The sequence below is a fragment of the Varanus komodoensis genome, unplaced genomic scaffold (assembly GCF_004798865.1).
Source record: "Varanus komodoensis strain SLA01 unplaced genomic scaffold, ASM479886v1 scaffold1, whole genome shotgun sequence".
Classification (NCBI taxonomy): Eukaryota; Metazoa; Chordata; class Lepidosauria; order Squamata; family Varanidae; genus Varanus; species Varanus komodoensis.
This window is the reverse complement of record NW_025335268.1, coordinates 702,876-724,597: the sequence shown is the minus strand read 5'-3', so window position 1 is coordinate 724,597 and position 21,722 is coordinate 702,876. Positions and strand designations below refer to the sequence as shown.

Genomic DNA, 21,722 nt, shown 5'->3' with positions numbered 1-21,722 from the left:
TAAATGAGAGAGAGCATACCTTGAACCCCTTCCAGGAGCAAATCAACTCCTTTCCGATAAAAGCCGTACGCAGCCTCGTAATCTTCCTCCTCCTCCTTCTTCAAGGCCAGCTTGATCAGCTCCCCTGCTTTGTCCAGGTAGTCGCGCCTGCCCAGCTTGGCCTTCAGGCTCCCAGTAAAGAGGCCACGGCTCTCTCTCTCACCATCAGGTTTGCTCCATTCATGGTCCAAAATGGCAGAGGCCTGTGCTGAAGGTTCGGTGGTAAAGCTGAGGCCAAGCGATCGGCTGGGGGAATTCTGGTTAGATGCCATTCCATCATCTAACTCAGCAAGAGAGTCCACATCAACAGTCAGAGAAATCAGGTCACTGTCACTGGAGAAACCTAAAGAGGAATTGTGTTGGAAAGAATATATTATTTGTTACAGTTCTATCATGCCTTTTCCCCTCTTGCTAGCAGAGCAAATGATCCTCACTTTCTTAACAGCCCTGTGAGATGAGTTAGTCGAGACTTTGTGGCTGGCCCAGAGACACCCAGTAAGCATCATGGCTGAATGCAGAACAGACCCTGGATTTCCTGAGTCTCAGTCCCACATCTGGCCGCTTCACCACACTGGCTCTGGTAGCTCATCTTGCCCAACATTCTCCTCTCACGTAAAATCTGTTATATCTGAAGAACTGCTGGCCAATGATTTTCTGCTGCACAGAGGTTATGAGCACATAAAGGGAAGACTGATACACAGCTCAGCTCAGCAACAAAGTCATCAGAATACCTTAGGGATGCCGTTATTGCTGAGTCGCAGAGCGTCATCTGAAACAGAGCAGCCTTTCCTAGCAGGGCTGTTTTAAGGGTTATTCGAATAACTTACATGACAGTCTTTAAGCACTCAGTACAAGATTTATATGCATACACACCACCCACACAATTTATTTATGTGATTTATACCCTGCCTTTTTCTTTTTTAAAGAATTCAAGGCAGCTTGCATCATTCTCCCCCTGCTGCTCTCAGTCTATGATGTCAACATCCCAAAGAAGTGATCATGCAAACTCCTATAGCATCTTTTTGCACAGTGCTCAGAAGAATGCAAGAAGGGCCATCCCAGATCAGTCCAAAGGCCTATGAGTATCTAGTCCAGCTTTCTGTTCCTGCAACCATCAACCAGATGGTCCCATGGGAAGCCCACAACCAAGATAGGCACACAATAGCAGCTCACCCCTTTGCTCACATTCCTCAGCAACTGGTATACAGACCCACGCTGCCTCTGAAGCTGGAGGTCAGATATGGCCACCATGACTGGCAGCCACAAGTAGCCTTAGCTGTATGCTGTGTAAAAAAGTACGTCCTTTTGTCTCTCCTGATTCTCCCATGATGCAGCATCATGAGATGACACAGCTGAGTTGTAGTATTACAACACCAGGAGAAAACTGTCTCCCTCTTCACTTTCTCCACCCCATGCCTAATTTTAGAGAGCTCTATCATGTTGCCCCCAACAACCTTTTCTAAGGAAAAAAGTCCTCTAGACCTGAACTCACAATTAAGAAATTATTTTGAATGATTCCTCTACAGGTCATTTGTGTGTATATTAAATCCACTTAAAAACCGTAAGATCTGCTTTGACTGCAAGTTTGTTTTGACAATATCTGAAAGTGGTGACTCTATCTCCACCTTAAACTTCTTTTTTAGATTACTTCTAAAATCACAGCAAATTTGCCTCTAAGTCTTTTAGCATGCCTTTTTATCCTTTCCTGCTTATCATCTTTTGTGAACTGTGATGCTCAGAAGTCAACAGACACTCCCAATGCAGCCACAGACAGTCCACAGATCAAAAGGAGGATCTTATGACACTGTTCTGTTGATTTTTTAAATTAATTGTCAAAAGTTCAATCATTGCCTTTGCTTAAACTTGTCTTAACATCAAGGTTTGTTTCTTCATGTTCCTCTTCCAGAACTGCCCTCCAGTGGCGGACAATTGTCTTTCCTGTTACAATTTCAGAGGCAACTGAACAGCATTTCTGGCAACTAAACTTCAATCCAATTTACCTATACCAGTGACAATCATTGGTTAATTAATTAAACTCTGATCTGCAGAGTTGCATGCTGCTGCCATGAATATGCAATCTCAAATTAACTGGACAGGAGGATATTCCATGTCATACAAACTTGGATTATTAATCATGTGTATTAATCGTAAGTTAAGCAATCCACAGCTAAGCCAAGAACTAATCATAGGTTAAATGTGGGTTATTTAGCCCACAATTAATCTATAGTGACCAATTTCATATGTCTCAGAGTAACCTCCTATCTGGCTGATTGGAAGCTGCATATTCAAAATGATAGCAACATATGGTGGAACAAATCATGGATGAATTAACTCATGATGTCCTGCCATTACATGTGAAATTGTTTCCAATTGGGCTTCCCATCATTTACAAAATCAGGCCCATGTATATTCTTTCCGTCAAAAGAAACTGCTATGTCTAGTGAAATTCAGGATTTCTGCTCATCTCTGAAGCAAACAAGAAATGCAGCAACTGTCATGTTTATAACTAAACCCAGTAGAAATAAATAGTCACGCTCTTCTCAATTCATCCCATTTACACTTACCTCCATATTCTGATTGACTAAGGGTCACATCGTCAAACACGCTAACATCCTTCCGAGCTTCAAAAAGAGAAAGGGAAGGTGGAATACATAAAAGCTGGCAAGGTTTTAGACACTAGAACAAGAGGCAAGTATTAAGATGACACCCACCCCTTACAGGTAGGCGTGTTTTTAAGCAGAGCTAGGATCATTTGTGGTCCAACACTTCTTACAGATATTGAAAGGAGGGGAACATCACTGGATCCATACATATTGTAGAAAGACACTTTCCATTTAGGAAGTCCATGCCAAGTCATTTCAAAGGCCCAGACCAAGCGAAAACCCAAAACCTTCATTGTATAAGAAAGGCAGTTAAGGATGCAATGCATTCGCAAGCAACCAGATGAAACCATTACAGTTCTAAAAAGAGCCACAAAAAGGAACAAAACTTCTGAAGCTCTTCTCTGTTGCCTTCTGACTAAATTTACCTGCAGCCAAATTCATGCAACCAAGAAGCCCACGGAATTCCTGTACCAGGGCATATTCCCCACACCAAAGGCTATTGTGTATGTGCACACACAAAGAGCAGTCTCTTAGTTCAAAAGTGGAGGAAGTTCCACAAGTGCAATGGAAGACCAGGAGTTACTGGATCAAGGCCTATGAGTACAAACAGATCACCCCATCCTGCAATCTCTAGCTGAATGCCCACACCCCGCTTCTGCCTTTGGTACCTTTTAGGAAAGTTGCAAGAGGGTTCCCTCCCAGATTGTGGAGACTTAGGCCACCAGACCATGACACGCATCTGAGCATGCCCAGAGCGTGACATGGAGTTGGCTTTGTAAGATATGGCCTAAGCGGAAAGCAGCTTACTAAATAAAATATAAATGTTACAGATTTATTAAAGATGTGTGGGGTACTGAAACAAGTTTGTGGCATTTTAATGGTGGGGAAAATTGAAGGCAGAAGAACAAAAGGAAGACCAGCTATAAGATGAATGGATTCCACAAAGGAAGGCATGCACTTGAGTTTACAAGAGCTTGGCAGAGACGTTAAGCACAGGACATACTGGAGAGCATTCACTGGTGGGGTCACCGTAAGTAGGAGGCAGCACCTAAAACAACAATTTGTCCAACTATAGGGCTCGTTGGGTTTCCCAGGTGGGAATAAGATGAAGAGAGGACTTTTTGATGGTGACACCCCATTTATGAAAGTGGCCTGCCTGAAGATGTTTACCTAATGCCTTCATTGTGATCTTTTTGACACCAAGTGAAGATCTTTTCAACATCTCATTTTTTAAAATATGATGGTACTTTCTGGATACGTGAACTGTGGTGGTCCCCTGCTGTTGGTTTTACTATCCTTTTCTGTCTGTGGGTCTTTTAATTCATTTTAGATTTTAAAATTATGTGTTGCTATCCAGCTTCCCCAGCCTGATGCCGCCCCCGCCAACACTTCAAACTCTCAGCATTCTTAACCACAGTCCATCCCTGGCTGGACCTGATGAGAGTCGAAGATCAAAACATCTAGAGGGCACCGGGTAGAGGAAAGGTTGGTTCATTTCATGGCTTGAACCTTCACTTTGTGAAATACCCACAAAGTGGTAAGTAGCTTTGCAAATAAATACATGCATAGGATTTCAGCATTAAAAGTTATTTTGAAAGATGGGGACTCTATAAAAAACAGTAAAGGTATGCTTCACTGCAGCCGGATTCATCCCACCTTGGTGAAGAACAGCAAGATTTGGAATTCCTTGTGTGCAATGCCAACTAAACTTCCTAGGAAAGTGTGCATGTTTGTGTGGACCAGAAAATTATAGTTGCAATGCTAATGCTGCCATCTAGAGGAGATGAGGAGTAAAAGACACATTTTAATGTCCTGCGTATCCAACCATTCTACTCATCAGAAAAGGGTAATGGGTAACAAGGTAACAGGGCAGCAGCCAACCTTCAGAACTGCAGATAGAAGCACTGTCTGTCAGGGAGTCCAGAAGAGGTTCCACCGGGCCAATCAATTCAGATCCATCATGCACCTCTCCATCCTTGAGAAAGAAAGAGAGATAAATTAATATATTTTTCAACTGTTACTGAGGGGGGGATTAGTGCATTTTCATTGAGAAAACAGAAATGACAAATGACCAAACCGCAGCAGTCCAGACAACATGGCCATTTAACCCTTTGTCTTCTCCCTATTCAAAACTAAATGGTACCAAGCAAATACGATACTCCTTTCTTGCTAGATGAACTACTGAGGACTTCTTTGGTACGGCAGAGGATGGCATCGACAGCTCTCAGTGGCAGATGGATACCAAATCTGATCATGAGTCTGCCTAAGATATGAAAGCATATTTCCAGCAGAGACGTCCACACAATCTGGAACAGTAACATTTACTCTAAAATTTCCTAACATGTGATCGGATGGCATCAGCAGGTGCAAAGTCCCTGCAGAGTCCTCTTGGTGTTGATGCAAGGACTGTATCCTATAACAGCCTTGCCCAACCTGGTACCCTTTGGATATGTAGAAATACAATCTTCAGTCATGCGGCCCATGAGATACTAAACAGAGTTATGTTTCCTGGGCAAGTTGGAGCTTGTGAGGAATGGAAATACATAATTACCGGTGTGGCCTTGGTGGGCAAAACGCACAATAGACATCCTGAATCCACCCAGAACATCTGTGGGAGGCTAATTATCAGCCATCTCATTTAACAGACAGGGAACCAAGGCTAAGGGATACGTGGACTCGGGCAAGTCATAATAATTCATAGTTCAACAAGGAGCTGAAACACATTTTTCCCCTGAGCTGTGTGTCTAGTACGATTCATACCAACTCTCAAAGAGAGAATTAAGAAACAAAGGCTTTGCTCAGCGTTGCCAAGTGGGATCAATTAAGGCTCAGCAGTATTAACCTTAAAGAAATCTTCAAGCTGTTTGCTGTTGTAGAGCGCTGGGATGTTGGCAGAAAACTGAAGCAAGTCTTCTGCACACTGTCTCCTCTCTTCAATCACTCCTTCTTCAAATCGCCCTGAAACATGAAAAGACCAACATTCCACATTAAGCCTTTTTTTTCTTGCAAAAGCCTCCCATGAGAAGGAGGCCCCGTGTCCATGAAGTTGCACAGTCGCTGCAGGAGACAGTGACAAGATTCGCCACTTCTCACCCTCAGCTGTCCCCTGATTCTTGTCTTCTGAAAGTGACTTAAATGATACAAGCTGGCAGCTGCCATCCATCTTAAGGATGCACAACGCCACACTCCAAATTAGCCAAGAGACACCGACATGTGTCCATCAACATCCAGGCAGTAAACAACATTGGGCTCACTGTGCTGTGACTGTTCTCTGCAGACCCGACCCTGAACAGACCTGAGCATTAGATACTTTAGCCAACACTGAAGACAAGAGCTTGGATCTTGAGCTTCTGCAAAGAGGATGCCATTCACAGGGTACCTTCTTCCACCAGCAGAAAAGAAACAGGCAATTTTTGCCCATTTCCTCCACTAGCACAATCTCACTTCCCACCCAGTGTCCTGAGAAAATCTGCTCCAGAGGTTTGGAAGACCCTTGAGAACAATGACAATGGAGCATCTGTAGAGCAAAGGGCTTCCTGTACTCCACTATTCACAGAAGGAACGCTTTAAGAACCAAGCCAAAATCTCATGCTTAATAGCAAAATGGGAGAGCATTATTTTCTAGGTGTTGGGACTTGTCCCATCCCAGCACACCTGGTCGCCTCTGAACCTGAGTCTGCTTCAGATTTTAGTAGGCACAATGTACAGTTGCCTGCAGCCTGGGAAGGGGGTCATTGCCACTTTTTGATTTCTCAGTTAATTACAGCGAAAACAAGAGATAAAATCTAAAAATACACCTTCTCAAACTTTGCTGGTGCCAACATCACATTTTGGTGATCCCTGAGTTATTATCAGAGAGCTCTTTCATGAGAATCAAGCTAGAAGAAAGGAGGTTGTTCAGGAGGATGCTTCAGCTCCCAGTGTCTGAGAGGGTGGAACCGAAACGCCCTGGTTCAATGTATTACTTGTTTACTGGTGGATTCTACCTAACTGCAGCTCTTCTTGAGCTTCAAAACAAGTCTGCTTGGGTCCCTAAGCATGGAAATCCTGTTTTTAAGGATGCGTCCATTTTTGCGTGAGGGTATTTCCACAGATGTTCTGAACCAGCAACAACAAAATGTTCTGCACATATAAACTGACCATGGAGATTTTCTCTGTGCAAGTTGTTGCTGTTTCTGTGAGGGAGGAATATTCAGGCAAATGACCCCCTTCCTCCTGAAGTGATGGAGGTCCAAAAAAAGCAGAACCATGTGACTCAGCTTCATGTGTACTTCATGTTAACTGCACTGACAGGCAGAAGTTCCTCCATTAGACATGGTGCTTTATCAGGGTTTCCCTTTAAAGTTCTAGCAGCAAACATAGGAGTCCTTATCCCTCCTATGGAAGGGGATACCTAGCCTGATCTTATATTTAAATACTGGCCTGCTCCCCATAGGCATCAGACATTGCATGGGGGTGAGTACATGGAGTGAGCAAGCCGGTGCAGGAAAGACTGGCTGTTCTGTCCTGTCCTGTCCCTGTGCCCAGCATTTGCAGTTAGCTTTGTATGCACTTCCTTCTGCAAATCTTTTCAAATTGTTATCTTTCCTTCCAGCCAGGGCTGGGAGGTGATAAATCACAGAATTATAGATTATTTGGGTCAGAAAGGGCCCAGGAGGCCATAGGGTCCAACTCCTTGCTGGCGTAAGATGCCAGTCACACCATCCCACTAAGATAACTGTCTATTGGCTTTCTGAATGTCTCTAGTGTGGAGAAACACACGACCCCTCTTGGCAGCTGGTTCCACTGTCATATTGCTCACATCCTTTTAAAACCTGGCTGCCCAAAACTGAATGCTGCATTCCAGGTGAGGTCTGACATATTCAGAGTAGAAGGGAGTAAGTACTCCTCTTTTTCTGGAAGTAATACTTTTATACATGCATCCCAAAACAGTGTTTACCTTTTTGTGGCAAAATATTCCCCATGTTGTATCGATGCAGCTGAGTTGTTTGTTTGTTTGTTTGGCCTCAATGGAGAACTTGCCATTTGTCTCCACTGAATTTCATGATGTTGTTTTCTGTCCAGCATTCAAGCTTGCCTAGGTCTCCCTGGATCTTCTTTAGTCTTCCATGGTGTTAGCTATTCTACCTGCTTTTAGTATCATCAACAAATGTAATTACAGTTCCCTAGATTTCTTCATCAAGATCATTAATAAAGATGTTGAAGAGCACTGGTCCCAAGACTGAGCCCTGTGGTACCCTACTTGTAAACTCTCTAGGTTGAGAAGCTACTGTTGATTATCACTCTCTGTGACCTATTTTGAGGCCAGTTGTGGATCTACCTAATAGATCAATAGGCTAGTTCTCTCGAGCCCACATTTTGCTAATTTATTTATTAGTATGCTGTGGGGCACTTTGTCAAATGTCTTGCCAAACTCTAGGTAAACAATCTCCACTGCAGTGCCACTGTCCATTTGGGTAGTAACCTAGTTGGAATGACATTACACTGGTTTAGCATGACTTAAGAAATAAGAATTGGCTTCTGTTTAGCCATGCATTTTCTTCAAGATGCATACAGACTGATTTTTTAATGATTTGCTCCAGTAATTTCCCAGGGATTGAAGTTAGACTGACTGGTCTATAGTTCCCTGGATCATCTTTCTTCCTTTTCTTGTAGATGGGGACAATATGAATGAAAAATTGCACAAATTTAATTTGTATACAGACTAAATTGGTCCATTTTAACATTCCATATTGGCTACAGTACAGAATTATGGGGGGGGGGGGTTAAAATCCTTTCAGGATAAATGGGGGCAGCAGGGGCCACATGCAGCCATGCATGTTGGCCACCCCTGCCTTCGGCATATGTCCATGTAACCCCATTCACACACAGTTAACTCTTCCGCCTGCTGCTTTTCTCTTCTGTCTGCTTTAGAAAATAATCTGGGACACCCTGGGGAGAAATGGCTGCATGGTTCAGGTGCCACCACTGCCATTGCTTTTCAGATTGGTTAAAGGGGGTGGCAAGATTGTTGCCACTGCCACATCCATAGGTACCCCGTGAAGCCTGTGGGGGGCAAAATCACACCCTGAAAATTGCTATAGAAACACCTCTGCAAATGCACCACTTGCAAATGGGAGACACAACTGAAGAGGAATTGTGTTTCAACCCATTTCCAACATGCTCTCAAATTCCTGAGCCCAAACCTCATCACCGAGGCCAAAAATGTAGCAGAAAAGACCTGGAAAATGGTTTTATCTGGGGCAGAGGAGAGAGTTTCACAAATTATCAAGCAAAAAGAGCAGAAAATCCTAGCAATCACCCAAGGAAATGTGCAATGTTCCAGTACAGAAACTAGTGCCTAACCTAGTTGCTCACCCAGGAAGAGCAATGAGTTCTTCCTGGCAACCGGCTTTCCAAACTCACTATGGGCTCAATACAAGTTGTTACTTGCAGGGCCTTCTGCAAAGCAATGCTAATGCTCAGGGGTTGCCATACAAAATGCTTCCATAAGCCCACATACAAGGAAATTTTGGAAGGAGCATAATCACAACATTAACAAGAATTGACCAGGAAGCCCACAATGGAACAAATTTGGTTGGTTACTAGGCAAAATCCAACATTTTGACCCTAAGTCCTGAATAGCCTGAACCCTGGTTATCGGGAAGCTGGGGTGCCAGGGAGCCCATACCTGCTCCAAGATTGTTGGGTTTGAACTCCCATCATCCCTGACTGTGGGCATTACTGGCTGAGGCTGATGGAAGTCACAGGTTCCCAATCCTAATCTAAAGAACTACCAACCCCAACATATCAACCACCATGTCCTTGGTATTCACAGGAGATCCTGCAGACAGAACCACCAATATTTTAGCTTCGGCAAATGGTGACCACAATTCAGCAACAGAATGTGTGCTTGACCTGCCAAACATCCTGGATTCAACCCCTATTTATACGGTCCGCCCAGGACCTTTATTACGATGGCAGCATCCTCTGGTATTCATTTCTGAAGAACTGTCGTAAGGCTACCCCATGTGCATCATCTGGAAAAGAGGCAGAGAACTATGACTGATAGGAGGGTTTTCCTCTCCAAGAGGAGTCAGGCTGCTCTGTGCCACAGTGACTAAGCTTGGTTGCAGCTCCTTTGTGCTTGCATTCATCTTGCAGGTTTGACTTTAGGATGATCCTTAAAGTCTAGAGATGATTGTCCTTTTAACTGCTTGGAAAGGTTTGCACCAGGAAGGGAGACAGACGTTTATCATGCGGATTAAGGATGCAATCACACTAACCCGGGAGTATGTTCCACTGACCTCAACAAAGTATCCTTCTGAGTGGGCATGGATAGTATTGCACAGCAGTTAACTTTTCGGGAACCACGTCTGTGATGAGGAGCCAGATCAGAAAGAAATCTTAACTGGCTCTGTTTTCATTAACTTTCAATTCCCATGGTCTGGGCCAATGTTCTGGGCACTGAATCTCTTCTTTTCAAGAAAGAACACCACCACGGGAAGACCAGCATGACTCCAAAGGGCATTAAATCCTTGTTAACAAGTCACATCTCATTTTGGTATTCTGATTGTCTTGTAGGTCCAGTCTTCAGATCAGCCTTCCAGAAGCGTTAGGCTACAATTCACATCATCCTCAACTAGCGCAGCCATTGGAAGTGGTTGCAGGACAGACTGCTGCTTTCAGGGTTCTAACCAGCCAAACAGCATCACCCTTTTCAAAGATACTCCATTCCATGTCCCTCCTTCCAGTTTTCTATTTGTCCAGTTTTCTGTGGTTGCTGAGCATGCCCAGTCCTTATTGGACTGTCTTGGGTCCCCCTGCCCATCCCTTAGGGCAAGAATGGGCAACACTTAGCCCATAGGCCAAATCTGTGGTGGCAGCAGCCAATGAAACTGGCACTTTGCCGTCACATTTCAATGGCTAATCCCTCCAAACGGCTAAAATAAACAAATGTGGTTTGAAAGCAAAGTAAAGTTTACCCCCACATAACTGTTTGCCACCCAAATTTGGTGACCACTACTGAGTTGCTCCACCTCCATCTCCTGCACATGGTAGCAACAAGACTGTGACCCCCAGGAATGTCCAGGGACCCAGAAGTGAGCTCCAGAATCCCTGGGGTTGCCCATTCCTACCTGGGAGGGAGGGGTTCTAAGGTGCATTCGTAAATTGTTTTCTATTTCTACAAGCTTTTGGGTTCCCCAACCTTGTTGATACCTCCTTGCTATGCACAACAAAGGTTATGTAGTTGGCTACATACCAAAAGGCCCTCCTTACATAATAAGTTTGCTATTTAAACCTAGACTCATGGCTGGGGCCACATTCATCCAAAGGTGAACAGTAATGCCTTCCATATTGCAACCTAATGTTTTGACACAGGGTAATTTGGTTCCCTACTCAGTAGATTCACTAAGAATCAATCACAGAATCATGGAATAGCAGAGCTGGAAGGGGCCAGAGGACCATTGGGTCCAAGCCCCCGCTCAGTGCAGGACTCCAAGTTAAATCATGCCTCTCAGATGGCTGTCTAGTTGCATCTTGAATGCCTCTAGTGTGGGAGAGCCCACCACCTCCCTAGGTAATTGGCTCTAACAGTCAGAAAGTTTTTCCTGGTATTTAGTCAGAATCTGGTACCCTGTCACTTGAGCCCGTTATTCCGTGTCCTGTACTCTGGGATGATCAAGAAGAGATCCTGGCCTTCCCCTTTGTGACAACCTTTCAAGTACTTGTAGAGTGCTATCATATTTCCCCTGATTCTTCTCTTCTCAAGGCTAAACATGCCCAGCCCTTTCAATGTCTCCTCATAGGCCTTTGTTTCCCATCCCTGGATCATCCTTGCTGCCCTCCTCTGAACCCTTTCCAGCTTGTCTGCATCTTTCTCAAACTGTGATGCCCAGAACAGGAGCTGGGACTCCAGCTGAGCCCTAACCCGCACTGAGTAAAGGGGAAAACTTCATGGGATTTGGAAGCGATACTTGTATTAACGCAGCCTAAAATAGCATCTGCCCTTTTTGCAGCCACATCACACCATTGATTCATATTCAAAGACCAGATGTATTTTAAACAATCTATTACATATGGGAGTACAAGAACTAAACACTAGAATTCTCAGAGATATTTTAAGAACTACAGGAAATCCTTATGGTAGGAGGCAAGGAGAATGCTTTCTCCTAACAGAAGATCTGAAATAGCATTCCATGTAAATGTTCTCAAAGAACAAGGCTGCAATTGCATTTCGTACACAGTAATTTGATAGTAAGCCTTATTTATCTCAGTAGGACCTTATTTCTGAACAAACATGCATAGAGTTACACTTGAGACTCTTACAGCATACAGTACATTCTGGAGGATACAACAGCATTTCATAAGTTACTTTTTCAGTATTCTGTGTTCAAATTAATCTCTTGAGAGTCTAGAAAACAGGTGTGGGGGGTTTAAAAAAGAGGGACCAAACAAGCAACAATGGTCAGCCACTTCTCCTTATTTTTATTAATTTAAATGCCTAAGAGATTCCAGTCTCACCATCTTCCTTCAAAATACCCATGCTCCCATTTAGTATTTCTCCTGATGCAGGTTAATTTTAAAAAATCAAAGAGACTGAATACTTTACAGCCTCTGTCTGAGCAGAGAAATTAAATAACGTCACCTTTCAAGTACATTTGCCTGCCTCCATCCAGTTTCTCTTCTTGCTTCTTTAGATTAATAAACTGTCTAGGGTGAAGGAAAGAGTTTGATGCTTTAAAAAGGGACTCCTCTGTCTACCATGGCTTCCTTATGAAATTATGCAAAATTGCAGCATTATGACAGTGGTGAAAATTCTACTAGGAAACCAGGATGTTTTGTTTTACTTTGTGTTTTGTTTTGTTTTGTTTTTAATGATGAAACATGGAGTGTTCCGGTCCAGGGCTTCAGCCAGCCATATCCTCTTCCAGGGTACTCCATTCCATTGTCCCCTCACTCAGCATTCTGCGCCCAATGAGCATACTCAGTCCCTGTAATTCATTGACCTGGTTCAGTATTACTTAGCTCTGTCTCTCCTAGAACTGCCCACATCTGTACCCATTCTGCCTGTCTTCAACAGAGAAAGAGATGAGACAACAAGACCCTTTCCATCAGCCTGGTGAGAAGCAACTACTACATTGGACTCTTCCCCTCCCAGAGCTATCTGATGTGGTGGCCATTTTACAGAACATTATGTAATTTCATCATGCAACAAAATGAGAAAATGGCACCAGAAGTTGCTAATCTTCTGCACTACCCATTCCTTTTTCCTTCTACAGCATGTCTTTAGAACATGTAAGCCACTGATCAAGACTATAAACCAACCTGAGTGGCTTGGCAGACAAGCAAAATGTAAGTAAAATGTTCCGCCAGCAGCAGCCAATAATGTGAAGCCAGCTGACAAAGCACGCAACCTGATGTCCCCTTCTTCCGGGGGTCAGATTAGATGGCCCAGGAGGCCCCTTCTGACTTGCTCTGTTTCTGTGTCAGAATGCAGTTTATATGTTTCTACACTTTGCAGACAGGAGTAATGAAATTTGGACATGGAAACATCTTTTATAACATCCACTTCTGCTCTCACCAACTGTATCTAATTGCATGGAATAACTGCACATAGTCCTCACAGTGGCTGACGTTGTCATGTAAAAGGAAAAGCAACAAACATGAAACAATTGAACACCATTTACCATTTACAAACCAGCTAAGAGCAAATGAGTTTAAAACAGTATAAACCGGCTGAGTGGTAAAAACACCACAATCCATCCAGCTAATCCAGCAACTGGAAAGCTTCTGCAAGAAGAAAGAGCATTGCTGTCCTCTGAAACTTCTTAAGGAAGTTATCCATTTCCAGTTCCTTAAGGAAGAGTACCACTGTGGACAGGAAGCCCAAGATCTGGCCAGTTCCGTCCACCCTTCAATGAACAAGGGAACGCTGAGCATGGCTCTCCCTGCCTAACCAGGATGCACGTGGAAGAACATCACGGAAAGGGATGATGAACCTGACAGCTGGCCATTTCAGGGCTCAGTCCTATGCCCTCCTACGGCCATCCTCCTACGGCCATCCTCCTCCTATGGCCTCACAGTCCCAGTTTCAAGGCCCTCTGACCATGGAGCTGAGACTTCAAACTGGAGTCCCCCCCACCCCCCTCACAGCTGTCTTAGAAAGAACCACACCAGCTGCCTTGTCAATTGAGCTTGGAGAGGGCGAAAGGGGCAGGGAGGGGAGCAGACTGGAGGGGAGCTATGGCTTGTGCTGTATCTCAATGGCACCCAGCCTCTTTCCCTTCCCTTCTATGACGCTTCTTCTAGATGACTGACAAGGGCTGTCTAGATAACTTGAAGGACACAGTGCCTTGCACCCTGGCTTGGATGCAGGTCAGCCTGGAGACTTGCGTGCATCGGGCACGGAGGGCACTGCTGATCAGACCTCTTGCTCTCATAACTTAACCACTGCATAGTGTAGCTAGCCATCTGAAAATAGTAGCAATCCCACAGAAACATGGCAACATTACACAAAGGGGTCTATTTGTGAATTGCACATCCTAAGCTCAAGCCGCATATCTTTTGGCACCTGAGAGAGGACTGTTCCACTTGTGCACCCAAATGTAAAATGCAAAGTACATACTCCAAAGTGATTATTAGCAACCCTTATTTCACAAATGAAATTGGATGGGCATTGTCACTACTTGTATATATCAGAGTGGGGAAACATTTCAGCCTGAAGGTCCAATTGGCCCCCGGCTGGGATGTGAAGGGCTATATACCAGCAGGAGCTGGGCCACTGCCCCAAATGAGTGGAGCCTCTGCTGGCATACTCCCCCACACACTTTTTAATATGACCAGCATTCATATATGCATACCCACCACACTCTTCATGCACACTCTTCTGTCTTTCTTCGAGACACATACACACACACACACACACACACACACCCTCCTTCCCAGCATTACTTCCTTAACTGAACCAAGCAGATCAGCTGAACCAGTGGGGAAGACACCTTCCCTGCCCAGTATCAGCGAAATCCACAATGGACTCAAGTGAGCGTTAATTTCTAAGAATCTAACCTTCAGGTGCCATGGCAGATCAGTTTTACCTGAGTCACACAGACTTCTGAATTGTTTTAATTTTATACCAACATGATCCTAGGAAAATGCAGTGAAAACTCTGAACGATAATGAGTATTTCCCCCAGAGGCTATAACATGAAGATTTGTTTTTTTCAGGGATCCACACATTTTCAGGAGTGTGAAATTGTGCAGCTCCAAAGGTGCCCAAATGTACAGGAACACATTTGCACAAAATCCAGTTCCATCAATGAGTGGATGACAGAACACAAGGCACCTGGCAACCCATGAAATAAAGATGAAATGGATGTTATCATGTTCCATCTGCAATCCTATGCAAATCTAGATAGAAACAAGGCCTACAAAAGGTCTAGGCATTTCTCCTGTCGAAATGCACAAAGGATTGCACGTTTAGTGCCTTTAAGTCTACAGTGGATGAAGGGGATTTTTTTGTACAGGGGAAAGTTCTTATTGTTAAGAAGTTTTAACAAGATCCAGTTTACTAGCTTCATTTTCAACAAAGGGCCGGGGACCAAACTCATGAGAACAGCTTGAAAACACCAGCCGAAGCAAAGTGGCTGTGAAAGAAGCATCTCTGGGCTTTGAACCACAGACCTTCTGATCACAGCCCCCCACCAGGCTCCCCACAGGCCAAGCTCATCTGAAGCCACCCTAGATTAGGTCAAGCACCTTCTTGAGTACAGTCTGCTCTGACTGCCAGTCAGTCTCCAGGGTCTCTGGCAGAGGTCACTTACATCAGCCACGACTTGAGCCTTTCAACTGAGAGCCAGCATGGCTTAGTGGTTTGAGTGCTGGACTGGGACTGGGGAGACCTGGGTTCAAGTCGCCACATGGCCATGAAGCTCAAGGGACGATTTTGGGCTCTGCCTAAGGAGGCAATGGAGCGGAGTGGAGGATCAAGTGCAGCACCTCAGACCCTGCAGCAAAAGGTTGGATCAGATTGCAACAAATCAACAAATGCAGGTGCCATGCACTGAACCCGGGAAATTCAGCATGCAGGAAGAGCATTAAATAGAGCAAAATACTGATGAAGTCCTGGAGCCTGAATCTCGGATGCCTTGAGGACAAGCCCTTCCTTTTAGTGGTGCAATTGTCTTGCCCTTTTTTAGCACCTTATGACCTCCAGTAAAATTTTTATGATGCCAATTGGAAGGGACTCTCCCCGACCCCAGGCCAGCTTTTTGTATGCAGCAGCCTCAAGTACATCCCTCAAGTTCCCAGTTGCCACGCTGAGATTCAATAGGCTTCTGTTTAAAGAACCAGAGCTGGACTAATTAGGCTTATGCCATCTAGTGGCCACATCTGACTTACAGGCCACGTGTCGTCTGGCCTCGTACTAGTCCTGGGTGGAGAACCTCTTTTCATCCCAAGTGCCCAAGTCAATTGCAGAAAGGCTCCTGGATGCTCTGTCCCACGGGTTGGAGGAGGCCAGAGACAAAGTGGGTGGGAACCAAATGTAAATCATTCCTGCAGGGTGTAGCTTAAAGCTCTTGCTGTCAGTATTTCAGTCCTAGGAGAGGCATTTCGGCCTTTTAAAATGGGGGTGAAGCTGCAGTGAAGCTGGGAAATTACCCAACAGCAGATGGCTGTGGGGAAGGAGATGGAATTGGCCACCTGAGAATCCCAGAGGTAGGCTTGCAGCCAGGCTGGGCTGGAGGGGGTCTTGGACCTCCTCAATTTACTCTCCGAACCATTTTATAATTTGTTTCTACAAATAATTAAAAAGTTTACAATGTTGTCATTAAAAGACCAGCACCAGATGAATTGCCCTCCTACTTCTTTGGCAACCAACCCCCCCCCCCCACAGGATGCTGAGGCTGACCAGAGACCTGCCCAGAGGTCTGGATGGGGACCCTGGGCAGGCCAGATCTGGCCCTGGGTCTGAGACTAGCAACCTTGTGGGACCTGTGAACACACCATGAAATCTGGGGCAAGGGGTTCTTCTGGAATGGAGGATCCATAAGAAATTGGACTGCAGCAAGGAACAAAGCATTTCACATTCATAAATGTCATTCCTGACTCTAGAAGAAGCTGTGAGACCAGAACAATGTTGCTTTTTTATCCAATGTAGCAATTATTGTCTTTTAAAATTATTTTCTTGTTTTTAAGAAAAAAATTAAATTGCAATGTGCAGGGTTTTTAGTGAAACCAGAAGAGTTGCTAAAAGTTGCAAGCATTTATTCTTCTTTGCCTCCAAATACAGACTTGGTACAGACATGATGCTGCCCAAGCTCCTAGCCATGATTAGGAGACCATGATCACTCAGTTCATTTTTAGCTGTCTGCCCCCCGCCCCCAATCTCATGGGCAACTTGCCTTCTCCGAGTCCTAACCACAGGACATTATGTCTGTACTAGCGTTTTCGGTAACCATGGTCATTTTTACCTTACAGTATAACAAGAGCTGCAAACTTTGAGTGGGAGCTAATCATGGTTAGCACTAACCCATGCTTAGCTCCAAAAAGGAAATGGGGGAAGAAACAAGCAAGTCTGGGGCATTCCTGACAACTTAACCATAGTTAGGAGATAGAAACGGTCAAGTGGAGATGCACCTAGACTGAATTTATAAAAGTGTTAGTACAAACTCTGCAAGTGATCATGTCTGTAAGGAACTATAGTCATCACTAAGTATGAGTACATATTATAGACAAGGGGAGAGGTGATTTATTCCCCCCTCCTCCATCCCTGTTATTCAGTTTTAAGGCTGAACACACACACACTTCAATTACTAAGGGGACACCACTCTGCAAGTTTAGACAGGAAAACAGGGCTGTAAGTTGCAACATGCTCCAGCCGGCTGTGCTCAGAGTTACAGGCCCTGTTTTTGTCTCAACTTGTACAAAGCAAACTTCAAACCTTTGTCAAAAGCAAACTTCTGTTAGCACAACACAGGACTTAGGATATCCACAGATGTGTTCATCCATCAGCTATTCCCACATGATTTCAGCAATTTAAAAAAGTATATATGCTTACCAAATACTATTGCTTTAGCAAAAGGAGGAAACAATTCAGTATGCCTGAATAAGTGTTTATGAATCTGCCAGAGGTCTTTGTGCAATTTCTTAAAGTCACTGTATCTCTTCCAAACGACTATCTGAAGTGAAAACAGAAAACAAACATACCCATGAAGCAGTTATTCCTGCTAATTGAGCATTTACTAAGTATGGCAGAAACCAACGCAGTAGCTTATTCAAGGTAGTCTGTGGGACCTCTTTTAAGGTGAGAAGTAGTATCTAAAGCTCTTAATAAAATCTAGCCTTGGTTGTTGAATTTGCTTCCCCTCTTTCTCCCAGATGACATTAAGGAATTAAGGATGTTAATGAAGTAAGGAGCACTTGTAGTCAAATATAGTCCACACGCTACTTCAGCCACAACTTTTGCTCATAAACCAAATAGGTGAATCCTGCTGCGATTCAGGCACACCGACAACCTTCAAGGCCCTTTGTGCACCACAAGTGATCAAGCTAGAGCTGGAAAGGAGGGCTGGTAGTAAGAGGCATAAATAAGGCAGATTTCCCCACACTGAGACACTCCAGGTCCAGTCATCCCCAGCTAGCATAGCTAGCAGATTCGGAGAGTACCAAATAGGGATTTGCAGAACATAGATAAGGATCTCTGGGAGAATTTTGGTAGACCTCCAAGAGTTTTCTCTTTCGTTTAAACAGAAACAGTGGAAATGGCAAGAAAATAACCCTTTACTGCAGCTGGCGTACTTCGCTCTTAGACTCCATGGTGTCTAAGATGCATAAAATAGGAGCACTAAGCGGTTGCTTTGCACCAAGTCTTTGTTCAGGTCTGCTGCTTGATTTTTGGGGCTTGTGTTAGAATCCCTGATCTCTGGTAATACCTGTGTACATCTGTATATATTCCAATGCACAGCTGATGGGGTTCAATAGATAATTAACCAATTTTGTGACTGGTTCCAGTTGGTAGACAAGTATTCTAGTAAAAACACAACATAGGTGTCCTGATGTTTTGCAGTCCTGATATCTGCCCAGCCCTCCAATCAAACACTTTGAATAAGAATCCTCAGTGATGCAGAATATCACAGAATCCTACAGAATAGTTGAACAATCCTAGAAGAGCTGGAAGAGGCCAAGAAGACCATCAGGTGCAACCCCTGCTGTTGCAGGACACCAATTTACACCATCCCACTCAGATGACTGTCCAGTTTTGCTTTGAATGTTTCTGGTGTTGCAGAGCCTACCACCTCTCCAGGCAACTGGTTCCACTGTTGGATTGCTCCAACAGTTAGGAAACTTCCTGATATCTAGCCTGAATCTGGATTGTTGCAACTTAAGCTGATTGTTCTGTGTCCTACATTCAGGTGTGAGCAAGAAGAGACCTTGTCCTTCCTCTTTGTGGCAGCCTTTGAGGTACTTCTAGAGGGATATCAAGTCTGCCCTCAGTCTTCTCTTCTCAAGGCTGAACATGCCCAGTTCCTTCCGTGTCTCCCCATAGGACAATGTTTCCAAACTATGGATCATTTTTGTTGCCCTCAGTTCAGGTTGTGCAAGCATCTGCTCTACAACTCCCCCTTATAATGTTACGTGCTCCCCACTTTTTAAAGATGTGCAAGGGAGGCCATTAACTTATCACTGGGGATGGTGGGATTTGCCATCGAACACATCTGAGGGGCACCAGGCTGGGGAATGCACCATGCAGTACTTGTAGCACCTATCCAGGGTGGGAGTGGGATGATAAAAGAACAGCTAGGTGTGACAAGGGCCTTCTGTCTAGCGTATGCCACTAAAAGCGAGCCAAAACGAGGACAGGGGAGAATAAGGTCAGCCAGCAAGAACCAAGCTGAAAACGCACCACTGCAATAACTGTATGCTAGGGAGAAAAGGGCTGAAAGTGTTCCACTTGTGGACTAGCTGTTGGTTCATGTAACGAACATTATATCCATCAGAAGTCAGTATGCAGAGTAAGTACAGCAGTTTGGTTTAAAAGAAAGAAGTGTGGTTCCTACTTCTTATATCCATGGAAAAAAAGTTGGAAAAGTGTGGGCAGCACTGCTGCAAGCCACAGCACGCTCCATAAAACTCTGGAAAGGCTTCTGTATATGCTGGTGTAGCGGGACTACATATTGAGCCAGTTCATACACAATAAACAGTCCATGATTTGCCAACCATGGGTTGCTCGTGAGCATGCAAGAGTGAGGGAGCTGGTTCCTGCTGCCCGCTTACTTCAGTGGTACCACAACACAGAAAAACAGGCATGCCCCATCCTTGTGCTGTTCAAACTCTGGGTTGTTTCATTCTCAATAATCCAGAGTTCCAGTTTCATATATCACTGAGAACAATCCAAGGATGGGTTGTTTAGCACAGTGGAAGCAGGTTAGAACCAGAACACTCACTTCCAAATAACCCACGGTTGGCAACCCATGTATGCTGTCAGATGTTCTCAAGTACACTGCCATATGTTAGATCTTACACAGAAAATGGAAATGCACAAGCTCACTTCTATATCACATGCACAAAGTTTCTGTCCAGCACTTGTTCAACCAACCCTGGGGCAGTATCCATACCAAGCCCCTTTGACACATTTCATTTATTTGAAGAACAAGAATCAGCTGTTCATACATTCTTTCTCCCCCAAAGAGAGCTTCAGCTATAGGCAGTATAGGAAACCAAATAAAATGAAGAACTGCAGGCTTTAGTTTATCCTTTCCATAAAATGACTACACATTTGTACCACTATCTAACAGGTGGGATCCACTATTGTGATTCTGACAGTGGACCAGATGCTGCTGCTGGAATGAGACATCCCTGTGAACCCACCAAGTCTGCACTAGAGGCATGGGAGACCCACTGGAGCAAATCTGGACAGCACATGGGGAAGCTGCGAGTGGGGCAGGAAGGATGGGAAAGTCCTGTTCTGCGGATGAAGCAACACTGGCACTGGCCCCACATTTTGTCAAAAGACACTCACAACGACAACGTGCCTCACCTGGGCTTTGAAGTAACTGGGTTCCAGCAGGATGGCAAAGGGACTCTCTTTAAATTTTGCTTTAAATGGAATTGGTAGGTAGCAAGCACAATTGTGCAAATTGACAGCAAACATATTTATGGGATGCTCTTGTAGCAGACTGGGGTGAGGGAGGAAAAGCAGATCAGTCATCTCAAAGACAGACATCACAAGACTAGAACTAGCACTAAAATGTGCACTCCTTTCCCACCCACTTTTAAGTAGCCACTCACTTAATCTTCTCTGTTACCAACTGCCTGGAGGTGGCTAGGCAGATTAGCTTTGCAAAAGCCATTTTAGACTGACAGGGTAACCGTTTTTTCTGGACTAGTTGCTTCTGCAGGTGTATTCCACAAACTCAGTAAGAAAACTCAGGGTGAGTTCAGGGGAAATGTTGGAAGAAGGCCATTTGAAAGACTTCTTCTTGACCAACCATCAAGAGAAGACTTGATACCCTTCAGAGGGTGAGTGAAAAGGTATTCCTGTGTCACAGAATGAAGGACTGAATGTACCACACCATTCATTGCATATCTACTCCCTGCAATAAACTTTCTCCACAACCCAATCCCCAAATCCGAATTCTAGCCAAACCTGCTTCTCAGAGGCACTTTGACAGGTTAATACAGTATTCCTCAGTTTCAACAATACAGTTTTGTTGCCCTAAATCAGCCTTCCCAAACCAGATCTTTTGGATTTCAATCCTCATCAGCTCTAGCCAATGGTTAGGAATGCTGGGATTTCTAGTCCAACCCTTCTAGAGGACACCAGGTTGAGAAAGGCCACCCTAAACAGAAACATGAAGAGCACCCCTGTTGCAATAGAGAAGGAAAAAATCCTCCATAAGAAATCAGAAGGGAAAATGCTGCAGGTTTCCCCTCATTTTTGTAAGCCAGTGTGGCGTAGTGGTTAAGAGCATGGGACTGGGACTCAGACGATCTGGATTCTAGTCCCCGCTCGGCCATGGAGCCAACTGGGTGACTTTGGGCCAGTCACAGCCTCTCAGCCCAGCCTACCTCACAGGGTTGTTGTTGTGGGGATAAGATG

General features: G+C 44.5%; 1 protein-coding gene across 6 annotated transcripts in view; it reads right to left on the bottom strand.

The window, feature by feature from the left end:
- The window catches only part of RPS6KC1 (ribosomal protein S6 kinase C1), a 112,529-nt gene that overhangs the window by 70,624 nt on the left and 20,183 nt on the right, over nt 1-21,722 (bottom strand). For 5 of the 6 annotated variants that reach the window (XM_044424124.1, XM_044424528.1, XM_044424608.1 and 2 more), the window contains exons 3-7: nt 17,682-17,802; nt 5,485-5,600; nt 4,524-4,617; nt 2,604-2,660; nt 20-382 (exon numbers count right to left, since the gene is read on the bottom strand). In XM_044424124.1, coding sequence (XP_044280059.1) covers nt 20-382; nt 2,604-2,660; nt 4,524-4,617; nt 5,485-5,600; nt 17,682-17,802 — 751 coding nt within the window. The remainder of the gene's footprint in view (nt 1-19; nt 383-2,603; nt 2,661-4,523; nt 4,618-5,484; nt 5,601-17,681; nt 17,803-21,722) is intronic. The other variant, XM_044424368.1, reaches the window with a different exon arrangement.